At 43.2% G+C, this 22259-nt stretch overlaps 1 protein-coding gene across 4 annotated transcripts in view; it reads left to right on the top strand.

Annotated features, from left to right (window-relative positions):
• Positions 1 to 14562: 14562 nt before the first annotated feature.
• Positions 14563 to 22259, top strand: part of PNPT1 (polyribonucleotide nucleotidyltransferase 1) — a 31900-nt gene continuing 24203 nt past the window's right edge. The window contains exons 1-8 of one of the 4 annotated variants that reach the window (XM_035110939.3): positions 14563 to 14809; positions 15874 to 15934; positions 16100 to 16170; positions 16411 to 16516; positions 17002 to 17051; positions 18170 to 18233; positions 18330 to 18377; positions 19944 to 20057. In XM_035110939.3, the coding sequence (XP_034966830.1) occupies positions 15919 to 15934; positions 16100 to 16170; positions 16411 to 16516; positions 17002 to 17051; positions 18170 to 18233; positions 18330 to 18377; positions 19944 to 20057 (469 nt within the window). In that variant the 5' untranslated portion in view covers positions 14563 to 14809; positions 15874 to 15918. Of the gene's footprint in view, positions 14831 to 15873; positions 15935 to 16095; positions 16171 to 16410; positions 16517 to 17001; positions 17052 to 18169; positions 18234 to 18329; positions 18378 to 19943; positions 20058 to 22259 lie in introns of all 4 variants that reach the window. The other 3 variants (XM_035110938.3, XM_088667428.1, XM_088667427.1) reach the window with 3 other exon arrangements.

Genomic DNA, 22259 nt, shown 5'->3' with positions numbered 1-22259 from the left:
GTATTGGGCTGGTCCTGTTGCTCCTATGTTAAGGGCTTGGGAAATACGCTGAATGTGTGATGTTTGGGGGCAATTGAGTGTCTTATAAACCGAGCGTGTGTGTTATGCAGTTGTGCTGCGAATTAACCTAATGCAAAGATTTTTAAGTGATTTACCTAGTTTGCCTTCCATAATGCAAGTGACAAACAATTATCTTGAGATTTCCTGTGAAACAGTAAAAAAAAAAAAACCTGATGCATCTTCTTTTCTCCAAAAGCTCTGCCAGAACAGCCAGAATGTTCGATAATAAAATTGGAAGATTATTATAATTATTTAAAATAAACATAATATGTTTCTTTATTACAATGGGCATGGTCAAAGATGGGGGGGGGGCAGTGAGTAAAGGAAGGTACTTCAAAATATAAAGCCAGCTATACATGTGGTAGATTTTATATTTCTGCTCACAGCCGCAGTTGGATGTCTATAATGTTTTGCGAAATTTTCCTTTGCAGGTGTGGTGAAATTCTTGGAAGCGGCTCCGATGATATATGGGTTCAGTATGTAGTGTTACATTCCACTGATAGACCGGTTTGTTTTGATGTTGTCATAGATGTTGGTCTCCATGGATGTGGCTAAAAATTGTGCCTCGAGGCGCCGAAGCAAGTCTGTATGTTCTCCTCAGGCCAATGAAACATTTTTAAAGGGCTGTCAGCTGTGAAGAGAGCAGACACCCACCCCACCCCACCCCTCCAACATCAGTAGCGTGTGCTGCTGGAATTCATAGGAATTTCTCTCAGGTAACTCACCTGGGACGAAAGGCCAGGAAATTTGTCTCTGAGGGAGTAAAAGCCAAGTAAGGGGGATGGACAGGACAGAGGTGTATAAAATGATGCATAGCAATGTACAGTGGGACCTCGACTTACGAATTTAATCCGTTCCGAATGCACAGTCGTAGGTCAAAAACTTCGTAAGTTGAGTTTCCCATAGGAAAAGCGGTGTCCCATAGGAATGCATTGGAAACAGAAAAATTCGTAAGTCAAGGAAACCGCGTCTAGCTGCAAACATTTTTTTCCGTTCGGATGTCGAGAAAATCGTAAGTGCGCGGCCACTTTTTCCGCTCGTAAGTCGAAAACTTCGGATGTCGAGGAGCTCGTAAGTCAAGGTCCCACTGTACTAAATCATAGGTAGGCAAACTAAGGCCCGGGGGCCAGATCCAGCCCAATTGCCTTCTGAATTATACACATTTTAAAAAGGCATAGGATGATGTGAGTCGTATTGCAGCAATATCTGGAGGAAAACATTTTCTCCACCTTTCTCTGCTGAAAATGCTCACAATCCGAATTCCATTTCCTCCTTCCTCTCACACCACTATATTATAAAATATAAATATACAGTGGTACCTCGGGTTGTGGACCCGATCCATTCCGGGGTGCCATTTGCACCCCAAAAAGTCCGCAACTCGAGCAGCGCTTTCACGCATGAGCGTGAAGCGCGCAGAACGCTTCTGCACATGCGCGCACGGCGGAACCTGGAAGTAAACACTTCTGGGTCCACTGCGTTTGCAACCTGGAAAAACGCAACCTGCAGCGGACGCAACCCGAGGTATGACTGTATATATAAACAATTTATAGACTGCTTGATTGGAAGGAGTTTACAAAAACAATTGACAATAAAGAGTTTAAAAACAGCTATTGAAAACATTCAAAAAATAATTAAAATCAGTGATAAATTAAAAACAGATTAAAAACACATGTCAATATTCTACATATCTGGGCAGGATTGCCTAAACAAAAATGATTTAAGCAGGTGCAGAAAAAAAGTACAGCAAAGCATTCCACAGATCGAAGCCGTCGAGTTGGACACATGTGAAGTAAGGTGATCTCGTAATTAAAGAAGTTTGGGGCTAGCAGCCATTGATAGCTTTACCCTCCACGAATTTGCCTAATCCCTTCTAAAGCCATCCATGTTGGTGGCCACCATGACATCCTGCGGGAGCGGATTCCACCGTTTAACAGCACGCTGCGTTAAAAACGCCCTTCCTTTTGCCTGCCCTGAATCATCCAGCTTCGTTGTGGACGACCGCAGTGTTGTGAGGGAGGGATGAAAACTTCTCTCTACCCATTTGAACCACACTGTCCATCATTTAGTACAGGGGTCAGCAAACTTTTTCAGCAGCGGGCCGATCCACTGTCCCTCAGACCTTGTGGGGGGGCTGGACTATATCTATATTTGAGGGGGGGTGAACGAATTCCTATGCCCCACAAATAACCCAGAGATGCATTTTAAATAAAAGGACACATTCTACTCATGTAAAAACACACTGGTTCCCGGACCTCCAACACCTTGGCGGGATACAATCTTCCGGGACGCCTTATTCCCATTTTTTCTCACACAAGAACAGCGGCCATTTTCAACACCGTGATTTCATGCCATGATTCCCCCCCACCCCCCAAAAAAGTGCCTTTTGGGGCACGGTGCCCAGAAACACGCATTTGGGGTGCCGTGTGATATCACAGTTCCCCCCAAAGTGCTTTTGGGGGAGGGGATCACAGCACAAAATCAATCACACAATATCACTGTGTCCAAAATGGCCACCGTTCTCTCACAAGGAAAAAAATGGGATGTTCTGGTTTTTCCAAGACACTCGCAGGGGATGTGCCACAATCTCTGTTGACCTTCATGCCAAGGAAACTGGGTGCTAGGTAATAGGTCTTTTGTTACTTGGAGATGGGCTTCCACACAACACTAGTCTTGTTAGCTTTTAAAGTGCCACAAGGGTTAGTTAATGTTGTTTGCTACCACAGGCTAATGTAGCTACCCCTCTGGAATTTTATGTGCATTGAATTTCAGCATGAAGCAGCTCTTAACATTTAATTTCTGGCTTTCTGAATGTCCACTTTTAAGGCAGTGAGGCTTAAATGGAAAGCTGAGCAGTAAGTAGTCTCTCTCTCTCTCTCCGAGTTGCTTAATGATGGCAATTCAAAGAACAAGCAACATATATCCTATTACACCCGAGGTTGCCATATGAGTGTTTTTACCATATGTACATATTACATCATGCGAATGTACAACAGGCTCCTCTGTTTGAGCTGATGGAAAAATCAGAAGGTCATTTTACATCACACAATACCCCAAGGCTGGGTGGTCTTTCAAAGCCGGAGGATTTGTCGCTATCAAAAGTATTTGTGGGGAGCTTTGCAGTTTGTAAATCTGAGCTGCTACCCTACAAATGTTTTAGTAGTGTGTGTGTGTGTGTTTTCCTGTTGTGGGAATACAAGGGGACTATTCAAGGTTGCTAAATTAAGCAGATCCAAAAATCTGCACAACCGCGTTTAGGCTGAGATTCTCAGATGTTCTCCTGCAAGTCTATCAGTTCAAGTGCTTTTCTAAATATAAAATAAACAGAAACTCAATAAAATGAATAGGAACATACAAAGCTCCCTTGTAACAAATAAGTTTGTGTGAATAGGTTTCTGGGGGGAGAAACCAGATTTCTAGTATCATGGGACAAGGAGCTAAACTTCTCTCTCAAATTTTCTCTGGACCATGCATTATTTGATAAATATCTAACATGCCCCAACCCCACATTCCTGTACCTTATTCTGGTGTCCATATCGTCAGTGTTTAGGTCTTTCTCTCTCTCGCTATACAGTGGTACCTCGGTTTGCGAACGCATTCACCAAGGCATTCACTCGCCGAAGGCACGCTTCTGCCGATAGAGCGCTTCTGCACATGCACACGATGTGCAGGTCGCTTCTGCGCATGCGCGAGCTGCACAGATCACTTCTGCGCATCCGAGCACCGCAGAACCCGGATGTAAATACTTCCGGGTCCACGGCGTTTGTAAATGGAGGCGTTCGTAAATGGAGGTAGGCGTAAACTGAGGTTCCACTGTAGCTCAGTGGGAGAGCATCTTTCTTGCATACAGAAGATCCTGAGCTTACATTTCCAGGTAAGACTGAAACCTTGGAGAGTTAACTACCAGTCAGTGTAGACAATACTGAGCTAGATGGTCTGACTCAGGGTGGATCTACACCCAGGAAAAATAACGCTATAAATAAGTCAGAAATAACAAAACAAAAAAACACCTCCACTATGCAAAAATCACATAGAAATTGTTTTGCTCTCTGGCGCCATCAGGTATTGCATGTTTTAACACATTCAAAACGTTTTTTGACTAATGTAGCTGAGTCCTCAGTATAAGGCAGCATGAGAAGCTATTAGCTCATTCTGTCTGACAGTTTATAGATCCAATAATCCCCCATCCACTTTCAAACAGATCATCAGACCTTCATCGATGACGCCCACCCTGTGGAACGCCCTCCCATCAGATATAAAATAGATAAACAGCTACTTGACTTTTAGAAGACTATTATTATTACAGTCAAACCTCTTATATCCGCCTCTGCTCACGTCCATTTTACCCAACGTCCGTGGCAAACCCGGAAGTAACCGGTGGGTTTGCCGCCGTTCACACATGCGCAGAAGTGGGCAATCGCTGCCCATGCCTGCGCACAATGGCGCCTCTCCCAGCAACCCGTTTCGACTTCCTGGCAGGCCTCCGGAACGGATTGTGGTCATGAGTAGAGGCTCCACTGTATTATTATTAGTGTGGAATCAGCCCTAAAAGGTGTGGGTACGTCCTATCTTTCTTTCTTTTTGTTCCTTGCTATTTTGCTGATTTTCAGTGGTTGCTGTTCCCATGCTTCATACTTACATATCAAAAAAGAAAACATTTTCTTATCCTGGCTCAATAATCCCACCCAGCAGAGAGAAGTTACATGCATTTTTGCATGGCAGGTAGAATTTATGAACTCTCAAGCAGGTCTTCTAAATGGCATTTGTGTTTGGCAAGTTACTTGAGTGGCGGCTCCGGGTCGGTTTATCCTGGAACCGAAAAGCTAAAACCCTTTCCCATGCCTCTATTCCAAGTCTGATGAAACAACCAAAAAAAAGTTTATGGGAACAATCCTGATGTTTTCATTTGGTTTTTCATCCTACGCTGTTAGACTTACTAACAGGATTAGACTTACCACCGGAAGAGTTCAGCGTTCTGCTATCCCAAAGCCTTAAGTTCTGCACTTAGCAGGAATCCGATACAGAAGGGCCTAATTGAAGTGTTGATTCTTGTTCTGCTTGGCTTATCATCTTGCCCAGTTCTTAGCAACCCTGCTTATGAGAAAAGTGGAGAATCTGGAATGTAACATCACAAAAGCAGTCAAATACTACATTTCCTGTTTGCCTAGAGGGGAATGTTGCTCCAGCCAGGAGAACTTCCTGTCACACCTGGCCTGGAGCATCCTCCCCCTGTGTGTGACCAGGTAGATGGGCATGACTCTGAAAGACCCCATAAAAGGACTCGTCACACAGCTATCTTCCCTTCTCCTTCGCTTTATTCCATCTTGATGCTTTTGCTGTCTGCTGGCTCTCAGCCAGCAGCACATGGGCTCAATCCCCATATGGGATGAACCCACACTCTCTTCTGTAACTACAAGCTAAAGCCTGCCTTCAGAATCATACTGTGAACTGAATGTAAGTAAACTTCTTATTACTTTCAAGAAAAGACTGTTGTGTCTTTATTCTTTTTTAAGAGGGAACAAAGGGAATTTACCAGGATCAATCCAATCTGGACAAGCCAGACTGGATAGCTTAACTCAAGAGATTCTAACAAATCTACCAACTTCCTGCAATATATAGGGGAATGTGCTCTGCTACCAGCTCACTGGAATGAGTGAGGAAGGATAATATTTAATCAATATACGGTATCCTCTCCTACTATCCACAACATTCCCACAGAGAAGGTTTTGCAGCAGAAGATCATCAGGTGGGGAAAGGTGCACCCCCTATGCGCCATTGGGAATGAGGAAGAAATCCAGTTTGGTTTGCTTTTTAAAGACCCTCCAAGTGTCCCGATTTTGAAAGTCATTCTTGCTTCTGATTGGATCCCAGAATGTCCCTATTTTTTATACCCCATTTATAATTTTGTAATTGAACCCAATTCATTTACTCCTGATTTTTCATCTTTCTTTTGACATTATCACCGAAAGCTCCTTGTGTTGTATTTCTTATTTGGTTGTTGATGTCTGGCTTGTTTGTTTGTTTATTTTCTTGTGTATTGTCTGTTTGTTTTTGTTTGTTAAGAAAAATAAAAAATTTAAACAGTAATATATAAGCTGTCTTTAGAAGGAAGTTATCTTCTTTTTTGAGCCCTGTTCAAATCATGATTTGCCAAGCCTAGTCATAGAACAGCTATGTGGCAAAAGAATTTGAATTCTCCTTCTGCATCTGAAAGCTTTATGCAAGATGACATCTCTGGATTGTTGAAACCCTTCCCCGGTTCAAAATCCTTCTAAACTAACCTTCCCACCCCTCCCCAATTAAAAACTTCTGGGTGGTTTGCATTTTCCAGCTGCTGCTATCTGTGGCAACATATAAATCAGAGAGAAGAGGGAAACCCTTAAGCTCTCTTTCCTAATTCTCTTTCCTTGGAAGTTTGGTTTACACAGTATGAAAAGAAATATTCTTGGCAATGTGGGTGGGGTTGAACAGTTCCAGGAAGAAAATGGGCCACCCAATTGATTTGGGGTTGGCAACAGTTCAGGTGAGCAGTATCTCCTGTGTAAAGGCGTAAGGTGTTGCGGCTAAAATTTAGTGGGAAACCATTTACTCAATCCAGATCTTCCCCCTAACCTCAGATGGCTGGAAGGTAGTTCTCGTTACTCAAGAGAGGGAGGGCAAGAACCGAAGTCATCTAGGGTGGAATCAAACTAACTCATACTGTCTGCGCAAGAAAAACCACTTGCACAACAGGACTCAACACTTTCTCTCCCTGTGTGCACCCACACCCTTCCCAAACCTGCCCCAGAGGGATGTGGGAGCCCCCAGAATGACTTTAGGGGGAACTCAGAGGAGGAGAGGGGGGGAAAGTCCCATTGCACAAGTAGAAATCCATGTGCTGACACAATGCGTTAGTTGGCTTTAGACTTAGAGGGTTAGATTAATTCATGGAGGAGAGGACTCAAATCCTGCTTTCAGGCTTCCCAAAAGCATCTGAGTGGCTGCTGCCAGAACAGGATGGACTAGATGGGCCATTGTCTCCTTGATCCTTGCCCATCCTGGCTAATAAAAGCTAGCCGGGAAGGGCTGGGTGATGGGCTCTGCGGGGTAGTGAATGCTTCCCTCATCGAGGGAGCCTTCCCAGACCTGCTGAAAGAGGCGGTCATTAAACCGTTTCTTAAAAAAACATATTTAGACCCGGCAAATATGGCTAATTATCGCCCAGTCTCAAATCTTCCATTCTTGGGCAAGGTGATTGAGCGAGTGGTTGCTGAACAACTCCAGGCACACTTGGAGGATGCGGACCAGTTGGATCCCTTCCAATCAGGATTCAGGCCTCACCATGGCACTGAAACTGCCTTGGGCGCACTGGTCGATGATCTCCGGCAAGCTAGGGGAAAAGATGAGAGGTGTTCCCTACTTCTGCTGGATCTCTCAGCAGCCTTTGACACCATTGACCATAACATCCTTCTGGAACGTCTAGAGGGGCTGAGAGCTGGGGGCACTGTCATACAGTGGTTCCGCTCCTTCCTCCTGGGCCGTGTTCAGAAAGTGGTGTTGGGGGATGAGTGTTCAGACCCCTGGGCCCTCACTTGTGGGGTGCCTCAGGGTTCCGTGGAACACCCTTCCATCCAATGTCAAGGAAATAAGCAGCTATCCTATTTTTAAAAGACATCTGAAGGCAGCCCTGTTTAGGGAAGCTTTTAATATTTAACGCTGTACTGTTTTAATACTCGATTGGGAGCCGCCCAGAGTGGCTGGGGAGACTCAGCCAGATGGGTTGGGTACAAATAATAAATTATTACTATTATTATTATTAGCCTGATCCAGGAAACTGTTCTAAGGTGAATGTGCGACTCCTTGTTCCAGAAGTGCATTTGCAGCTAAATTTGTTCAGTGGTGGGGGGAGGCTTTTAAAAATATATGTCTAGTGGAACTCAAGTTGCAGAAGTAATCCATCCCGGAGGCACGTCCGCAACTCGAAGTGTTCGCATCCAGAAGTGCCGTGTCTGTGCACACATGCGGTGCGATTTAGCGATTCTGCGCATGCGTGAGCAGTGAAACCTGGAAGTAGCCATTCCGGTACTTCCGGGTTGCCGCGGGACGAAACTCGAAAATACGTGACCTGAAGCGGACGCAACATGAGGTATGACTGTATATATGCTGTAACAACTTTAGATGTAACGATGTAACAAGGTTTTTCCAATTGTTACTTCACCTCCATAAAAGAACATGGGGGACCAAAAAAGTTTAATACAGTTGGGCATGCAGTTAACCAGCTAATTGGTGCCACCTAATGGTAGAGAAAGGGAATCTGTCGAGAAAGAGAGAAAGTTTGCACAATTTCAAAGCCTTTTGTTTTCAGTACTGGTACTTCTTGCTTTTGAAGTCAGAGATGATCAGGGCCCCTTCCGGCATCCCGAGGAGGCAGTCACCAACTTAAATGGCTTTAAAAGACTAGACAAATTCATGAGGGACAAAGCTATCAATGGCTGCCAGCCACTATGGCAAATGAATAAAGTGGGATAAAATAATGACTACATAATTTACATAATCACTTATGTAAATTACATAATTAAGTAATAAATTAAGTAATTTAAGTAATTAAGTAAATTAATAAATTAAGGATTTTTTACAACAGTAGGTGGTGAGACGAATTGTTGTTGTTTAGTCGTTTAGTCATGTCCGACTCTTCGTGACCTCATGGACCAGAGCACGCCAGGCACTCCTGTCTTGCACTGCCTCCCGCAGTTTGGTCAGACTCATGTTGGTGGCTTTGAGAACACTGTCTCCAACCATCTCGTCCTCTGTCCTCCCCTTCTCCTACTGCCCTCCATCTTTCCCAACATCAGGGTCTTTTCCAGGGAGTCTTCTCTTCTCATGAGGTGGCCAAAGTATTGGAGCCTCAGCTTCATGATCTGTCCTTCCAGTGAGCACTCAGGGCTGATTTCCTTCAGAATGGATAGGTTTGATCTTCTTGCAGTCCATGGGACTCTCAAGCATCCATTTTTCGGCGATCAGCCTTCTTTGTGGTCCAGGTCTCACTTCCATACATCACTACTGGGAAAACTGTAGCTTTAACTATATGGACCTTTGTCGGCAAGGTGATGTCTCTGCTTTTTAAAATGCTGTCTAGGTTTGTCATTGCTTTTCTCCCAAGAAGCAGGCGTCTTTTAATTTTGTGACTGCTGTCACCATCTGCAGTGATCATGGAACTCAAGAAAGTAAAATCTCTCACTGCCTCCATTCCTCCCCCCCCCCCAAATAACATAGGTTTTTGCAGAATACATCCAGCAGTGGAACAGAAAAGGGGCTGCATGTGACAAATACAGGGCGAATCAGGAGACCATGCCTTCTTACATCCTCACTACCATCATAAACTCATTCTCTTCTGGCTTCCGTTCATCCAGCCCTTCTGAATTCAGTCCTTGTCCTCAGACACTTGGTACTCCCAGACTAAGGACATAACAGCACATTCAGGTTGTGCAATTAAAGCTCTTGCACAACAAACTCGCTTTCCCTACACACACACACCAAAACAAAATAGGGCTTTTTGCAATAAGGAAAGTGACTAGGAAACACATTGGAAAGTGTGGGATAATGGTTGCTTAATGCACTGTCACATAATTTCTCCCAGAAACAAATCAGAATGGATGCTCAGTAAATAGCAAACATTGTCTAACCTCCCCATAAACCTTGTGCAGGCAAATCAGAATGAATGCCTAATAAACAGATTGTCTGGGAGCAGCCGTTGTTTTTATACAGTGTTTTTGAGATCTCAATTAGTGCACAAGACGGCTGAATGAAGTTAATAAAGAGAGAGGCCACCTATGTGGAGAGATATTTTTTTCCGCCCCAGGCTAGATATAATTAAACCAAAAAACACAGCAGATGAGGCTGACACGACCTCTTCGATCTTCCATAAACCAGAGAGCAATTAAAGCAGCTTCCCTATCAATAGAAAGTGAATTATTGATCATCAAATGTCACTCACCCAGTACATGGTAGATCCTCAACAGCTTGGACTCAAAATTACCTTCCACAATATGATCTCAGAATGTGGTGCTTTCATCCTGTTGGCAGACTTGGAGCTGTCCTTTAGCCCAGAATGCATCAGCCAGGTAAATAGTTGGCATTTGCCCATTTTCACTACTATGGAGGGTCACTGCACTTACGCTCTCTTCCAGGGATGAGGGACCCGTGGCCCTCCAGGTGTTGTTAGACTCCAAATCCCATCAACCCCAGCCACCATGCAAAGAGGTCAGGGACGGTGGGAATTGTAGTCCAGCAGCTTGTGGAAGACTACAGGTTCTCCGTTACTGTTCAATACATCAGCTTTGCATTTATTCCGCTCTCTTCTCTGTTCTCTATGTTTGTGTATGAACCAACTAATGATGGCACTTTACCCATCTTATAAAATGGACACTAGTTCACAAAACCTTGTGCTGTAATAGATCTGTTCATATTCAGCAGGGAGCACAGCACACTTTTTCATATTTACACACATATATACATATATATACCGTGTTTCTCAAAAAATAAGACACCGTCTTATATTTATTTTTCCTCAAAAAAAACCCACAGTGGCTTATTTTCAAGGGATGCCATTATTATTATTATTATTATTATTATTATTATTATTATTATTATAGTATGGTACAGTTTAACAGTTTATTTTCGGGGTATGGCTTATTTTCGGAGACACACAATACATATACACACATACATACACACATACATACCGAATCTGAATTCCATAAGTGTTGGGGTTTTATATATATATATATATATATAATAATAATTTTTTATTGTTTTTTTTATAGAAACAAAACAAATAAAACACACAATATATGATCTGTCCCTCCAATTTCCCTCCACCCACAAGTCCACTTCTGCCACCAGTAGTACCCGTGGGCATTGAGAATCAGAGGGGTCCATTGTAAGGCTGGGTTTGACCTCCCCCTCCCCCCTCATCCCCTCCCTGCCACTGAAAGGACAGGGATGGAGGGGTTCTGAGGATTGGTTTTCCCCCAGCTGCTCCTTAAACACAACCCTTAAACAAACATTAAAACACAACACACATAGAAAAAAAAAATTTCCACTTCTTATTTTCTTAACATTGTCATTATGACTTCCTCGATTCTCTTCTTCCTGGTTTTCTTAACTTCTCTAATTGATTATGGCGAATTTTCTATTCCAATTCAAAATCTTATCCTTATAATATTCACTCAATCCTCCTCCTTCTTCATACTGCCCCTCCACAAGTCCCCTCCTGCCACAAGAGGAACCTGCGGGGCATGCTTGCAAGATATATGTAAGCCGCAAGCAATAAATAAAATGAAAATGAAATAGCTTCCAGCTATTTCTGCATTGTTATAGAGATACTGTAGTTATTTCAGACTGGCTCCAGACAGCAAGTGAAGTTAGTTTTGTAAGTTGGAGGGGGGGGGTCAGTCTGCAAGACACCGCAGATTCCTCCTAAACCTGTGTATGGGAGGCTAGAATCTATAGGAGGAAGCTTGTGGAATGGCCTTAGCTGCTCAGCTAAGTTCCCACCATTTGCATCTGTTGCCATAGATACAAATGTGGGGGGGGGGGTATTTCCCCACCTCACCTGGTAGGATGCCACATCATCCTAGGCTGGAGAACAATAGGCCAAGGGGGCTTTTGTGTGTGTGTGAGAGAGAGAGGGAGTTTTGGATTATGTTGGAAGCTGGGTACACAGAGGCTTGTATTACTCTGTGCTGGGATTTACTGGAAAACTTAATGGGGAAGTGAGGTCTGTTGGGAGTGTTAATACTGTGAGCCCTCCATCCTATGCTCAGGCTGTATATATGAGTAAATAAAGCCACATATCCTAAAAGATACCACAGCCACTGACCTTCATTCCAAGGAAACAACACCTCAGTAAGCCAGACACCTACTGAGTCTATCGCTGTTTCGAGACTGGAGTTGTGTGCAACTGTATAATGCACGTCAGCTAGTACTAATTTAATCATGTGTGAAGTCCGATACCGGCACAATTGTTGCTTTGAGCTCACATTATTCTGCTGTCTGAGCATGAATGAACAATCATCTCTGGTCTCCAACAAGAGAGATATATAGCTTTACACTTCATGGAATAATTAATATCCTTTTTTAAAAAAAATATGAGGACTTGCCTGTAATGTATCATACCTTAAGCACACACAAGAATAATTAAAAACATTTTTGCTTTCCATGTTACAGGTAGGTAGCCGTGTTGGTCTGAGTCGAAGCAAAAATAAAAAAATTCCTTCAGTAGCACCTTAAAGACCAACTAAGTTTTTATTTTGGTATGAGCTTTCGTGTGCATGCACACTTCGTCAGATACACTGAAACAGAATCTAACATACCATCTCAGTACTATTTAATTGCTCATCTTCTAACATTGTGTACGCCATCAAATGCCAACAGTGCCCTTCAGCTCTCTATATTGGACAAACAGGCCAAACCCTACACCAAAGGATAAATGGGACATAAATCTGACATCAGGAACCACAAGACAGAGAAACCAGTAGGAGAACACTTCAATCTCCCAGGACATTCTATACAAGATCTCAAAGCAGCTGTTTTATTACAGAAAAATTTCAGGAACAGACTGGAAAGAGAAGTTGCTGAATTGGAACTCATTACCAAGCTTAAAACTATGGAGCCACCTGGGATGAATAAAGACATTGGATTCTTATCTCATTATGCATGATCAAGCTTTCTTTAGCGCCTCAGCCCTTGCTTTTTGCCTGCAGGACCAATTGCAGCCATCAGCAGTCGTTAACAGCCATCTACAGGTTTACCACTCCCATCAGCCCATCACCCATTCCCCACCCACCCACCCCCACCCTCTGAATATACATAAGGGTTTGGTGGATTCTGTTTCAGTGTATCTGACGAAGTGTGCATGCACACGAAAGCTCATAAAATAAAATAATTTTATTACCAAAATAAAAACTTAGTTGGTCTTTAAGGTGCTACTGAAGGAATTTTTTATTTTTGCTTTCCATGGTATACCATAAAGTTGGTATATAATACTCAGAGCTATTAAATCTGCCTCTTCTTTGAGGGTTGCCAGTTTTTCAGCTGAATACTGCAGCTCTGTAGCTTCAATTGAAGTTGGACATTTAGTGTCACCAAGGTTCAACAGGCATCCTTGATTTTAAGTTTCATGTGCCCCTTTCATGTTGACAGGTCTCTTCAGTTGCTGCTGTTGTTTTTTTCAAAATTCACCAGTCATTATTATTGTTGTTTTTAAAGTATTTAATATTTTATTGTACAGTCGTACCTCGGATCTCGAACGCCTTGGCTCCCAAACAATGGAAACCTGGAAGTGAGTGATCCGGTTTTCAAATGATTTTCAGAAGCCGAATGTCTGGAACGGCTTCCGATTGGCAGCAGATCCCAATGTGGATATTTATTCCCTCTTTGTTCCTGATGTAGATCTTTACTCACCCCTTCTTCCCTGGCAGGGAGGGAGGGGGAGGCGCCATTTTGTGTTTCCCCCCAAGCACCAAAATGTATTGGGGTGGCCCTAATTGTGTGTATACTTAGCAGGCTAGGGAGTTACCAGGAGGCCCAAAGCCCAAATGCTGTTTAAGCCTTTCTTCCCATATGGAGCATTCTAAATCCAGGGAAATCCTTCATTGCCGATACAGACTTCCACAGAGCCTGGAGATATGCAATCGTGTATCCATAGCAGTGACCAGATGAGAAATGATCGCTAGGAGGGCAGCAAAGAGAAGAAACGCCATGGTGCATCTACAGCAGCACAACTGGGCGCCTTCAGAAGCCACCCAGATTGAGTGGGAAAACCTAGCCAGATGGGTAGGGTATAAATAATAATTACTATTCTTAGTATTAAAACGTGTCTCTCCCACATTGGTCTCTATAGCCACAGCAGGTGCTGCAACTGTCCGGTAACTTGACCTCACCCCCCAAAGGTACAAACCTCCATTGCCTCCCAACACAGATGGATGCCAGCACAGTTTAGAAATGCAGAAACTAGATAATTCCAGCGTTTCCCAAACTTGGGTGCCCAGCTGTTTCGATATCGGGGTGATGGGAATTGTAGTCCAAAAAAAGCCAGGAAGTTGGGGGGGGAGAGAGAGAGAGAGAGAGAGAGAGAGAGAGAGAGAGAGAGAGAGAGAGAGAGAGAGAGAGAGAGAGAGAAACTTTCAATAAAGTTCGTAATTCAAAACCAAAAAAAGAACTACAGCACCCACAATTCTTTGCGAGAAAGAACGCGCATCGAACCTCTGCTCCGCAGCGCCCCTTGCCAGGAACAGGCGAGCGCAAGAAAACGCCGCCGGCGTTCTAAGTCTCCTCCTATTTGCCCAGCCGCGGCATCGCGCCGGCCACTGAGCGGCGAGCTCCGGCGCGTGCGCACTGCCTCTGGCTGCTCCCTCGCTTTCGGGGAATCGAAATCGAACGTCTATACCGCTCTGTTCTCATTGGTTCGCCCTTTGCTCCGCCCCTTTGCCGGAGGTATTATCGCGGGGAGCCAATCGGCTTGCGCCTTTGTGCGAAGTGAGTGCGGGGTCGGAGGTCCCGCTTTGCCGGGCGACTGTAGTGTCATGGCGGCCGCCAGCGCAGTCTGCCTTTCGTGGCTGAGAAGTAGGGCGAGCGCTTGCCGGGGTAGCGGCGCCATGGGGCCCTGGCTGAGGGGTCCGGGCTGCCTCCGCCTGGCGCGGCTGGCTCGGGCTCGAGGCCTGTGGAGCTCTGCTGGAGGCCCCAAAGCGGTGTCTGTGGACGTGGGGGGCAGGTAAGGGGCAGGGAGGCAAAGGTGACTGGTTACCCTGCGCATAACAAGCGGTGTGTGTTTGCCTGTATCCCTTTTTCCTTACCTCTAGGGCTTAAAACCTACCAGGGTTCAGCCTTGGAATCCGTTTCCAAAGCCGCGCCTGACTTCTGGGGGTGTTTGATGTAGCCTCTGGCTACGTGCAGAGTGCCTTTGCCCTCACCGCCTTGCATAGTGAAGAATCACAGAATGGCATGGTTGGAAGCCCCCTCCCCCCCGAGAGTGACCTAGTCTAAACGAATCTAAACGCGCAGTCAGCCCGCCGCCCCGCCCCGCCCCCCCCCAATCCAATTTGAAAGCATACCGGACACTGCTTAGCTTTGCAAATGTGTTTGTGGTTTTGTTACTGCTGCACCACACCGCTATACTGTACTTTTCCATTTCTTTTCCAGAGAAGGAGCAGCCTTGAGTTTGGTGTAGTTTTGTCCGCATAGCTCTTTTGCCACGTTCAATGTTATCCGCTCCCAAGGATCACTTTGCAATGTGGGGAGGGGAATTTTTTTTAAAAAAGCAAGGTGGAAGCAGAAACATGTTCCCACGCTGCTGTCACTTCTGGGCAGGTGCGGTAAAAATAATCAGTCCTGACTTAAAACATATAAATAGGCATCCAAACAAGATTGATGATAATACATATGTTCAAAGCTTGAAATTGCTTTCCTTAGTTAACGTGAGCTGGTAATGTTTATTTTATTTTTCCTGTTAAATCTGCAAGGTATATATGTACAGTACTGTATATAAATATGAGCAAAACTTGTGCAGAAAGACTCTTACCTCACAGCTGACCAACTTCAGTTTTATAGCAAAGTGAAAGTTTTTTAAAACGTGTGGGGTGCCTATTTCCATACCTGCTACATACAGCATTATGAAATTATGAAAGCACCTACAGGCATTTGCAGAGTGTGTTTGCCTGTCAGCTGAATAATGCAGCCCCTTGCCATACAGATCTAAGAGAAATATAAATTATTAACTAAGAGAAATATAAATAAATTTTCACATAATGAAGCTTTTCTTTAATTTACTTTCTTCAGAAAATTAGAAATCTCTTCTGGAAAATTAGCCCGATTCGCTGACGGATGTGCTGTAGTACAGGTAGAAAATTATTCAATAAGCATATACCATTGAAATATGATTCAGTTGTTTGATACATTTTGCCTATCTTTCCAGAAATATAGCAAATATTGATATCTCATTGCTCTGTACTGAAGAAGTGTGCCTAATATCTTTCTCCCCCTCTTTAAAAAAATGTTAAGCTAGGTGATACATCAGTGATGGTAACAGCGGTCAGTAAAACGAAGCCTGCTCCGTCTCAGTTCATGCCTTTGGTGGTGAGTAGCACTGAAGTATTTAACATAATGCATAGCTCTGCATAAAATTATACTAGTTTGTTATAATGCAAATATCTTGCAAAGAACCAAGTTAAAGCATTTCTAGACAAAAGCCTATAAAATTATTTCATTGTTCTGGGTGAATCAGATAAACTTGATTGGGATCTTGTGGTTTTCTACAGTGTCCTGTGCTTAATACAATAAAAGGGAACAATAATATTGTCTTTTCTGTTATGTAAGGTTGACTATCGACAAAAAGCTGCTGCAGCAGGAAGAATTCCTACCAATTATCTGAGAAGAGAACTGAGCTCTACCGATAAAGAAATTCTTACAAGCAGAGTAATAGGTATGCACTATAAAATCTGAGCTGTGTTCTATTATAACTATTCCAATAATTTCTTGGAAATTTGAAAAGGGGGACTTTGTTTTTAAAGGCTTTCCCCATGATGCAGCAGTTCCTTAATACATTTAGGAAAAATTGTGCCTTAAGAAGTGCTGCTTACCTTGGGATGACATAAACCTGATCCTAAGCATTCTAACCTGGATGCAAATCTCATTGATTTCAGTGGACTGGCTTCCAAGGTAATTGAGCCTTGCATGCATTTATTCCATGGAAACCAATGATACTAATTTCTTGCTGGATACAATCTTCATGTTTGCCTGGATCCCAGGAGATGGTCTTTGGGAGACAGTCCTGCTTTGCATCAGGGGGGATTGGCTTAACTGGTTTTATGTCCCCATCTGCTGCGGTATGAATAGCTTGTGAAAATAATTAGACATTGAGAGAGAGACAGAGAGAGATGACCTTAAATATTTAATACTGTTTTACAGATCGGTCCATTAGACCACTCTTTCCAGCAGGCTACTATTATGATACACAGGTAAGTTACTTTGATGACTTTTACTTCTAGCCTAGTTCCTAGTGTGATGTTAGTGCAGTACAACAATTAAATAGCTGCTTTGTATGTTGCTGCTAAAGAAATGTGAGAAATATAACTCTGGGTTGGATCCAGAGTTCTTTTGAGTGGAACTTCATGAGATCCTCCCGCTGGAGGAGGAGAGGAAGGCATTCTTTGCCAATTCCTCCGCCTCTCTGGCCCTGTGGAAAACTCCCTAACTCTCTTCTAAATTTTTAAACAAGGCAAAAATGAATAACATCACTATTGGACAACAAAACGTTAACAATCCAAAAAGCAAGCAGCAATAATAAATAATCAGCAGCGCATTAAGGGGAATCAACCCCACAGTACGTTGGGTAAACCTTACATATAGGAACAGCTGTTTGTTTTTTAAATGAACAGTTTTACATGGGGGAATTAAAAGAACATAAAGATGGTCTTCCTGACACATCTTTGTTGGGAGGGCAAATCCAAAACAGGAATCCTAACGTCGTTCAGAGTGTTTGTGGAAGAACACATGTAAGGCGATAGTCCTTACCCAAATGTTACTGATGACCTTTATAATTGCAGAGAAATTCATTTATTCAACTTCCATTGGTGCACAGTCTATAACGGGTAATACCCAGCTAAGTTGTACTCTATGGGTAGACCACATTTAAGTATTTTAACTCCATTGATTTAATTTGTTCTGCTCTGAATATGATGAACTTTTTATTATCACCCAACACCTTGAATATTAGCCTTCTTTGCGTACTGCTTGGGTATAGGTGTTACCATGTCTGTTTGGAGTGTGGCTGAGCTTTTTTTCCCCCTGCCCCTGAGGTTTTGTCTCCTTCCTTAAGCAGCTGTGCTTTGCCTTGAGCTTTCTGAAAAGAAATCTAAATGTGCAACTTCTGGGCAACTGGGTGCCCAGTTGCAGGTAGGCGCTTACTGTACCTGTTGGACTTTAGATAACCACAAAGAACGCATAGTTGGGAAATGCCCCATTGGGGACTGAGCTAAAGACATAGCCGCACTCCAGAGTTATCCTGGTACCTCCATATACATGAACAGGGCTTCTACATGAAATCATGCATCAACTTTTCTTTTCATTTCCCCAGATCCTTTGTAATCTTTTAGCTGTAGATGGTGTCAACGATCCCGCGGTGCTGGCCATCAATGGAGGTAAATGCTTATTTTTATTTTTTTGTAAACAAGACTAGTTAGTCTTAGCAAAACGGTATGAAGAGTTTTAAAGTAATGCATCTCAATTACTTTTAGCTTCTGCAGCCCTTGCTTTGTCGGATATTCCATGGAACGGTCCCATTGGTGAGTAAAGATGCATTAACTTAAATTTAGCATTGGTCTGAAAACTCGTGTCGCAAGTTTAAGAGGAATAAAAACAAACCTCACCAGTTTGAAGCTTTAAAGTTTTTTTAAAAAGAAAAAGCTTTAAAAATCCATGCACTGTGAAGGCTAGAAAACTTTAGAGGCTAGGTTACATTGTGTATTTTCCCCCAACCCAGGATAGATATTAAGTAGTGATTGACACATTTGAAGTCATTGATACATTGAATATATCAGAGCATATATAGAAGAATGAGGAAATAAAACTTGTAATGAATCATAAGAGCCGATTCCCAGGGGCCAAGGTCCCTTCACACACAGACACACTCAGTAAAATATTTGAGGGGCCAGCTCCCCCCCCCCAATTGCTGAGCATTGCCATTCAAATGGTGAGTGTGTGCGCATCTTGTGATGGATTATGTGGTATGGGCTTACCTACCCCCCCAATATTATTCAGGTTTGCACGCCTGTAATGAATATTTGGAACTACTCAAGAGGTGTTCTGCCTCTGAGCTGCTTTATTAACATTTTATCTAGATTAGTCTTGCTTCAGTCTTGTAAGAGCATCCTTGTAGCTGCAAGATTGGCCAATTCCAAAGTACCTGTAGTCGGTCTTGTTGCATAGCTATTGGCCATTATAGCTTCATTTGAAAACAAGTAGCACACAGACATTAGCTGCAAGCAATATAAACCTGATTCACATGTACAGCAAAACATCCGTACATATAAATAAACAAGACAGATCACATGGGAGCAGGGTCCCTTAAGAACTTGAATAGGCCATACTTCCCATCATCCTGTCTTCCCTTTTTTGTCCAGTCACTCTGGACTCAAAGCCAATTCAGTACTTGCTGAGGAGCATAATAAAGTTTAATATTGTGGCCAGATTTTTCAGGGCCCACTTCATTCCCTCTTGCACATCTCTCATGGCTTTCTGGTTGGTTCCTTTGGGCTCTTGTCCTTTTGGGTTTGTTTGGCAGATCTGTGCCAGCAGTGAATTAACATTCAGTCTGTGCAACTTGCACAGTGATTTGCTCCTGTCCTTCAACACAGTGGAGTTCTGCTTCGTCTTTACTTGAATAGCTGTCCAACCTCTCCTTGCTGTATCAGAAATTACTTTAGGAACTCATTGTAGTTTGCTGTGCAGCAAGGGAGGGGGCTGCTAAATTGCCTTCTGGGAACTAGTTCCTCAGTTCTCTTATCCACAGGTCACCATGTACTTGTCTGCTGTCAAAGCACAGATAGACCAAGTTGCATTGTACTTGTTTGAACAGAGCTAAATCCCCATCCCTATCAGTTGTGTCCAGTACAGGCAAACTAAGGATAGGCAGCTCTCTTAGCAGTGCAGCTGCTGAAATACTTGTGTGTCACAGCAAAATCTCCTGAATTAATTAATTGTCACACCCTATGCAGTTCTCCCAAACTGCATTAGCTTTTCCGTGTTAAAAGCACATCTGAAAAGTAACCTCACAAGCTCTTGAGTTAGTGTTGCCTTAGTTGCAAAAAGCTAACTGATGGAATATCTTAATTTATGGAGTATCTTCTCAGGTGCTGTGAGGGTAGGACTGATTGACGGCGAAGTAGTTGTGAATCCCACACGAAAAGAAATGTCTTCCAGCACTTTGGATTTAGTGGTCTCTGGAGCCCCTCGTAGCCAAATTGGTAAGTGATTCAAATGGATTATTTACTAGTAAAATGGCCAGAGTATGGTATGAAGCCATTTTATGCTATTTTAAAGCTAAGCAGGTGTCAGCCTTATGATTATTGTTATTACTGGTATCCTATTCATTTATATTCCACCTTTTCCCCTAAAGGGAACTTAAGGCAGCTTACAGCTAAAAAAATGTAAGGACTGGTGTGTTTTTTGCCTGTACTTAGCTGTTACTAAGAACAGGGGGAAAATATCAGTCCTTAAAAATAACAATTAATAGAATATCACAGCACCAGCCCTTTCCTTAAAAATAGTCGCTTCCCAAAAGCCTGCTGGAACAAGAAAGTCTTCACCTGCCAGCTGAAGGACAACAAGGAAGAAGCCAGCTTAACCTTCCTAGGAAGGGAGTTCCAAAGTCTGGGAGCAGCCATCGAGAAGGCCCTCTCCTGCATCCCTACCAAACCTGCCTATGAGAGTGGCAGCACTGAGAGAAGGCTTAGAATCAGACATGTCCAAACTTGACCCTCCAGATGTTTTGGGACTACAACTCCCATCATCCCTAGCTAACAGGACCAGTGGTCAGGGATGATGGGAATTGTAGTCCCAAAACATCTGGAAGGCCAAGTTTAGCCATGCTTGGCGAAGGGTCATTGGAAAACCTGTGTGCGCCTCTTTCCAAGGGCTGGTTCACATACGCATATTCATCACTTGATGACTAGCATGTTTGAGTCAGCAACCACAGATCAAAACACTGCAGTTAGACTTCATGTATCACCTCAGATAACTTCAGGCGCAATAATTCTTGGTTCTTGCACTGAATATTGAGGGGCTGAGAGATCTGTTGATGTGTATGAACCAGTTCTAAACTTCAGTGGTTTCCTGATTCCTCAGTTTTGAGGTCATTCACTAAATTTATAAATTGGGCTGAAACTTTGTAGGTAGGATGTCTTTCTTTGAATCAATGGTGCAACCACACTTGGAAAACCATGTACATTTCTTGCTGCCTCGCCTCAAAAAGGACATTGTAGAGTTGGAAGAAGGTAACCAAAATGATTGAGGGAATGGAGTAACCCCCCTATGATGAAAGGTTACAAGATTTGAGACTTCTTAGTACAGAAAAAGGACGAGTAAGAGGAAACAGAAGTATAAAATTACACATGGATGGTATGGAGAAAATGAATAGAGAAATGTTTTTCTCCCTCACCGAGCTAGAACTTGGCAACATCTAATCAAGCTGAGTGTTGGAAAGATTCAGGATAGACAAAAGGAAATACTTCTCACATCACATGGTTAAACTATAACATTTGCTCCCAGGAGAAGCAGTGTTTAGGACTTGGCAATATCTGGTTTTCAACATTGTGATATATCACCAGCAAAGCATCGTGATATACTGATATATCATGATGGTTGAAATAAGGATGGAGCTATGTAGAGGCATTGGCTGGCTTCACAGTTTCCCCCACATTGTGTGTGGTTTTTTGTTGTGGTTTTTTTTTTTTTTGCATGGCACATACACACACACACACAAAAATCAAGTTACAGGTAGGTAGCCATGTTAGTCTGACATAGTAAAAACTAAATTAAAAAATTCCTTCCAGTAGCACCTTAGAGACCAACTAAGTTTGTCATTGGTATGAGCTTTTGTGCACACGAAAGCTCATACCATTGACAAACTTAGTTGGTCTCTATGGTGCCACTGGAAGGAATTTTTTTATTTTGTTTCCACACAATTCAAGATACATTGCCAGATCAAGAATTGTGAAACCAGATCCGATACCACAATATGGACGTCAGACCGGTTTTGGACAATATATCGATATATCGCCCAACCCTAGCAGTGATGGCCACCAACCTGGATGACTTCAAAAGAGGATTAGACATGGAGGATAAGGCTACAATGGCTATGATCTGTCTCCACTGTGGTTGCCAGTTGCTGGAAAGCTCAGGAGGGGAGAATGCTGTTGGGCTCAGTTGCTGCTTTCAGGCTTTCCACAAGCAACTGGTTGGCCCCTGTGAGAACAGGATGCTGGACTAGATGGGCCACTGGGTCTGATCCAACAGGCTGTTGCATTCAAACGACTGTATGTGATGTCTCATGGCTTATTGTTTCTACTTTGTCAGGATCAGTGTCATAATGAAATTACCTGTGTTGCGTGAGTGCAGGTTAAGTTGTTAGCTTCTCTGTTTTCAAGATCCACACTGGCCATTTGGGT

The sequence above is a fragment of the Zootoca vivipara genome, chromosome 3, assembly GCF_965207765.1.
Source record: "Zootoca vivipara chromosome 3, rZooViv2.hap1.1, whole genome shotgun sequence".
NCBI lineage: Eukaryota > Metazoa > Chordata > Lepidosauria > Squamata > Lacertidae > Zootoca > Zootoca vivipara.
The sequence above is the reverse complement of the archived record's forward strand: the minus strand, read 5'-3'. Positions and strand labels throughout refer to the sequence as shown.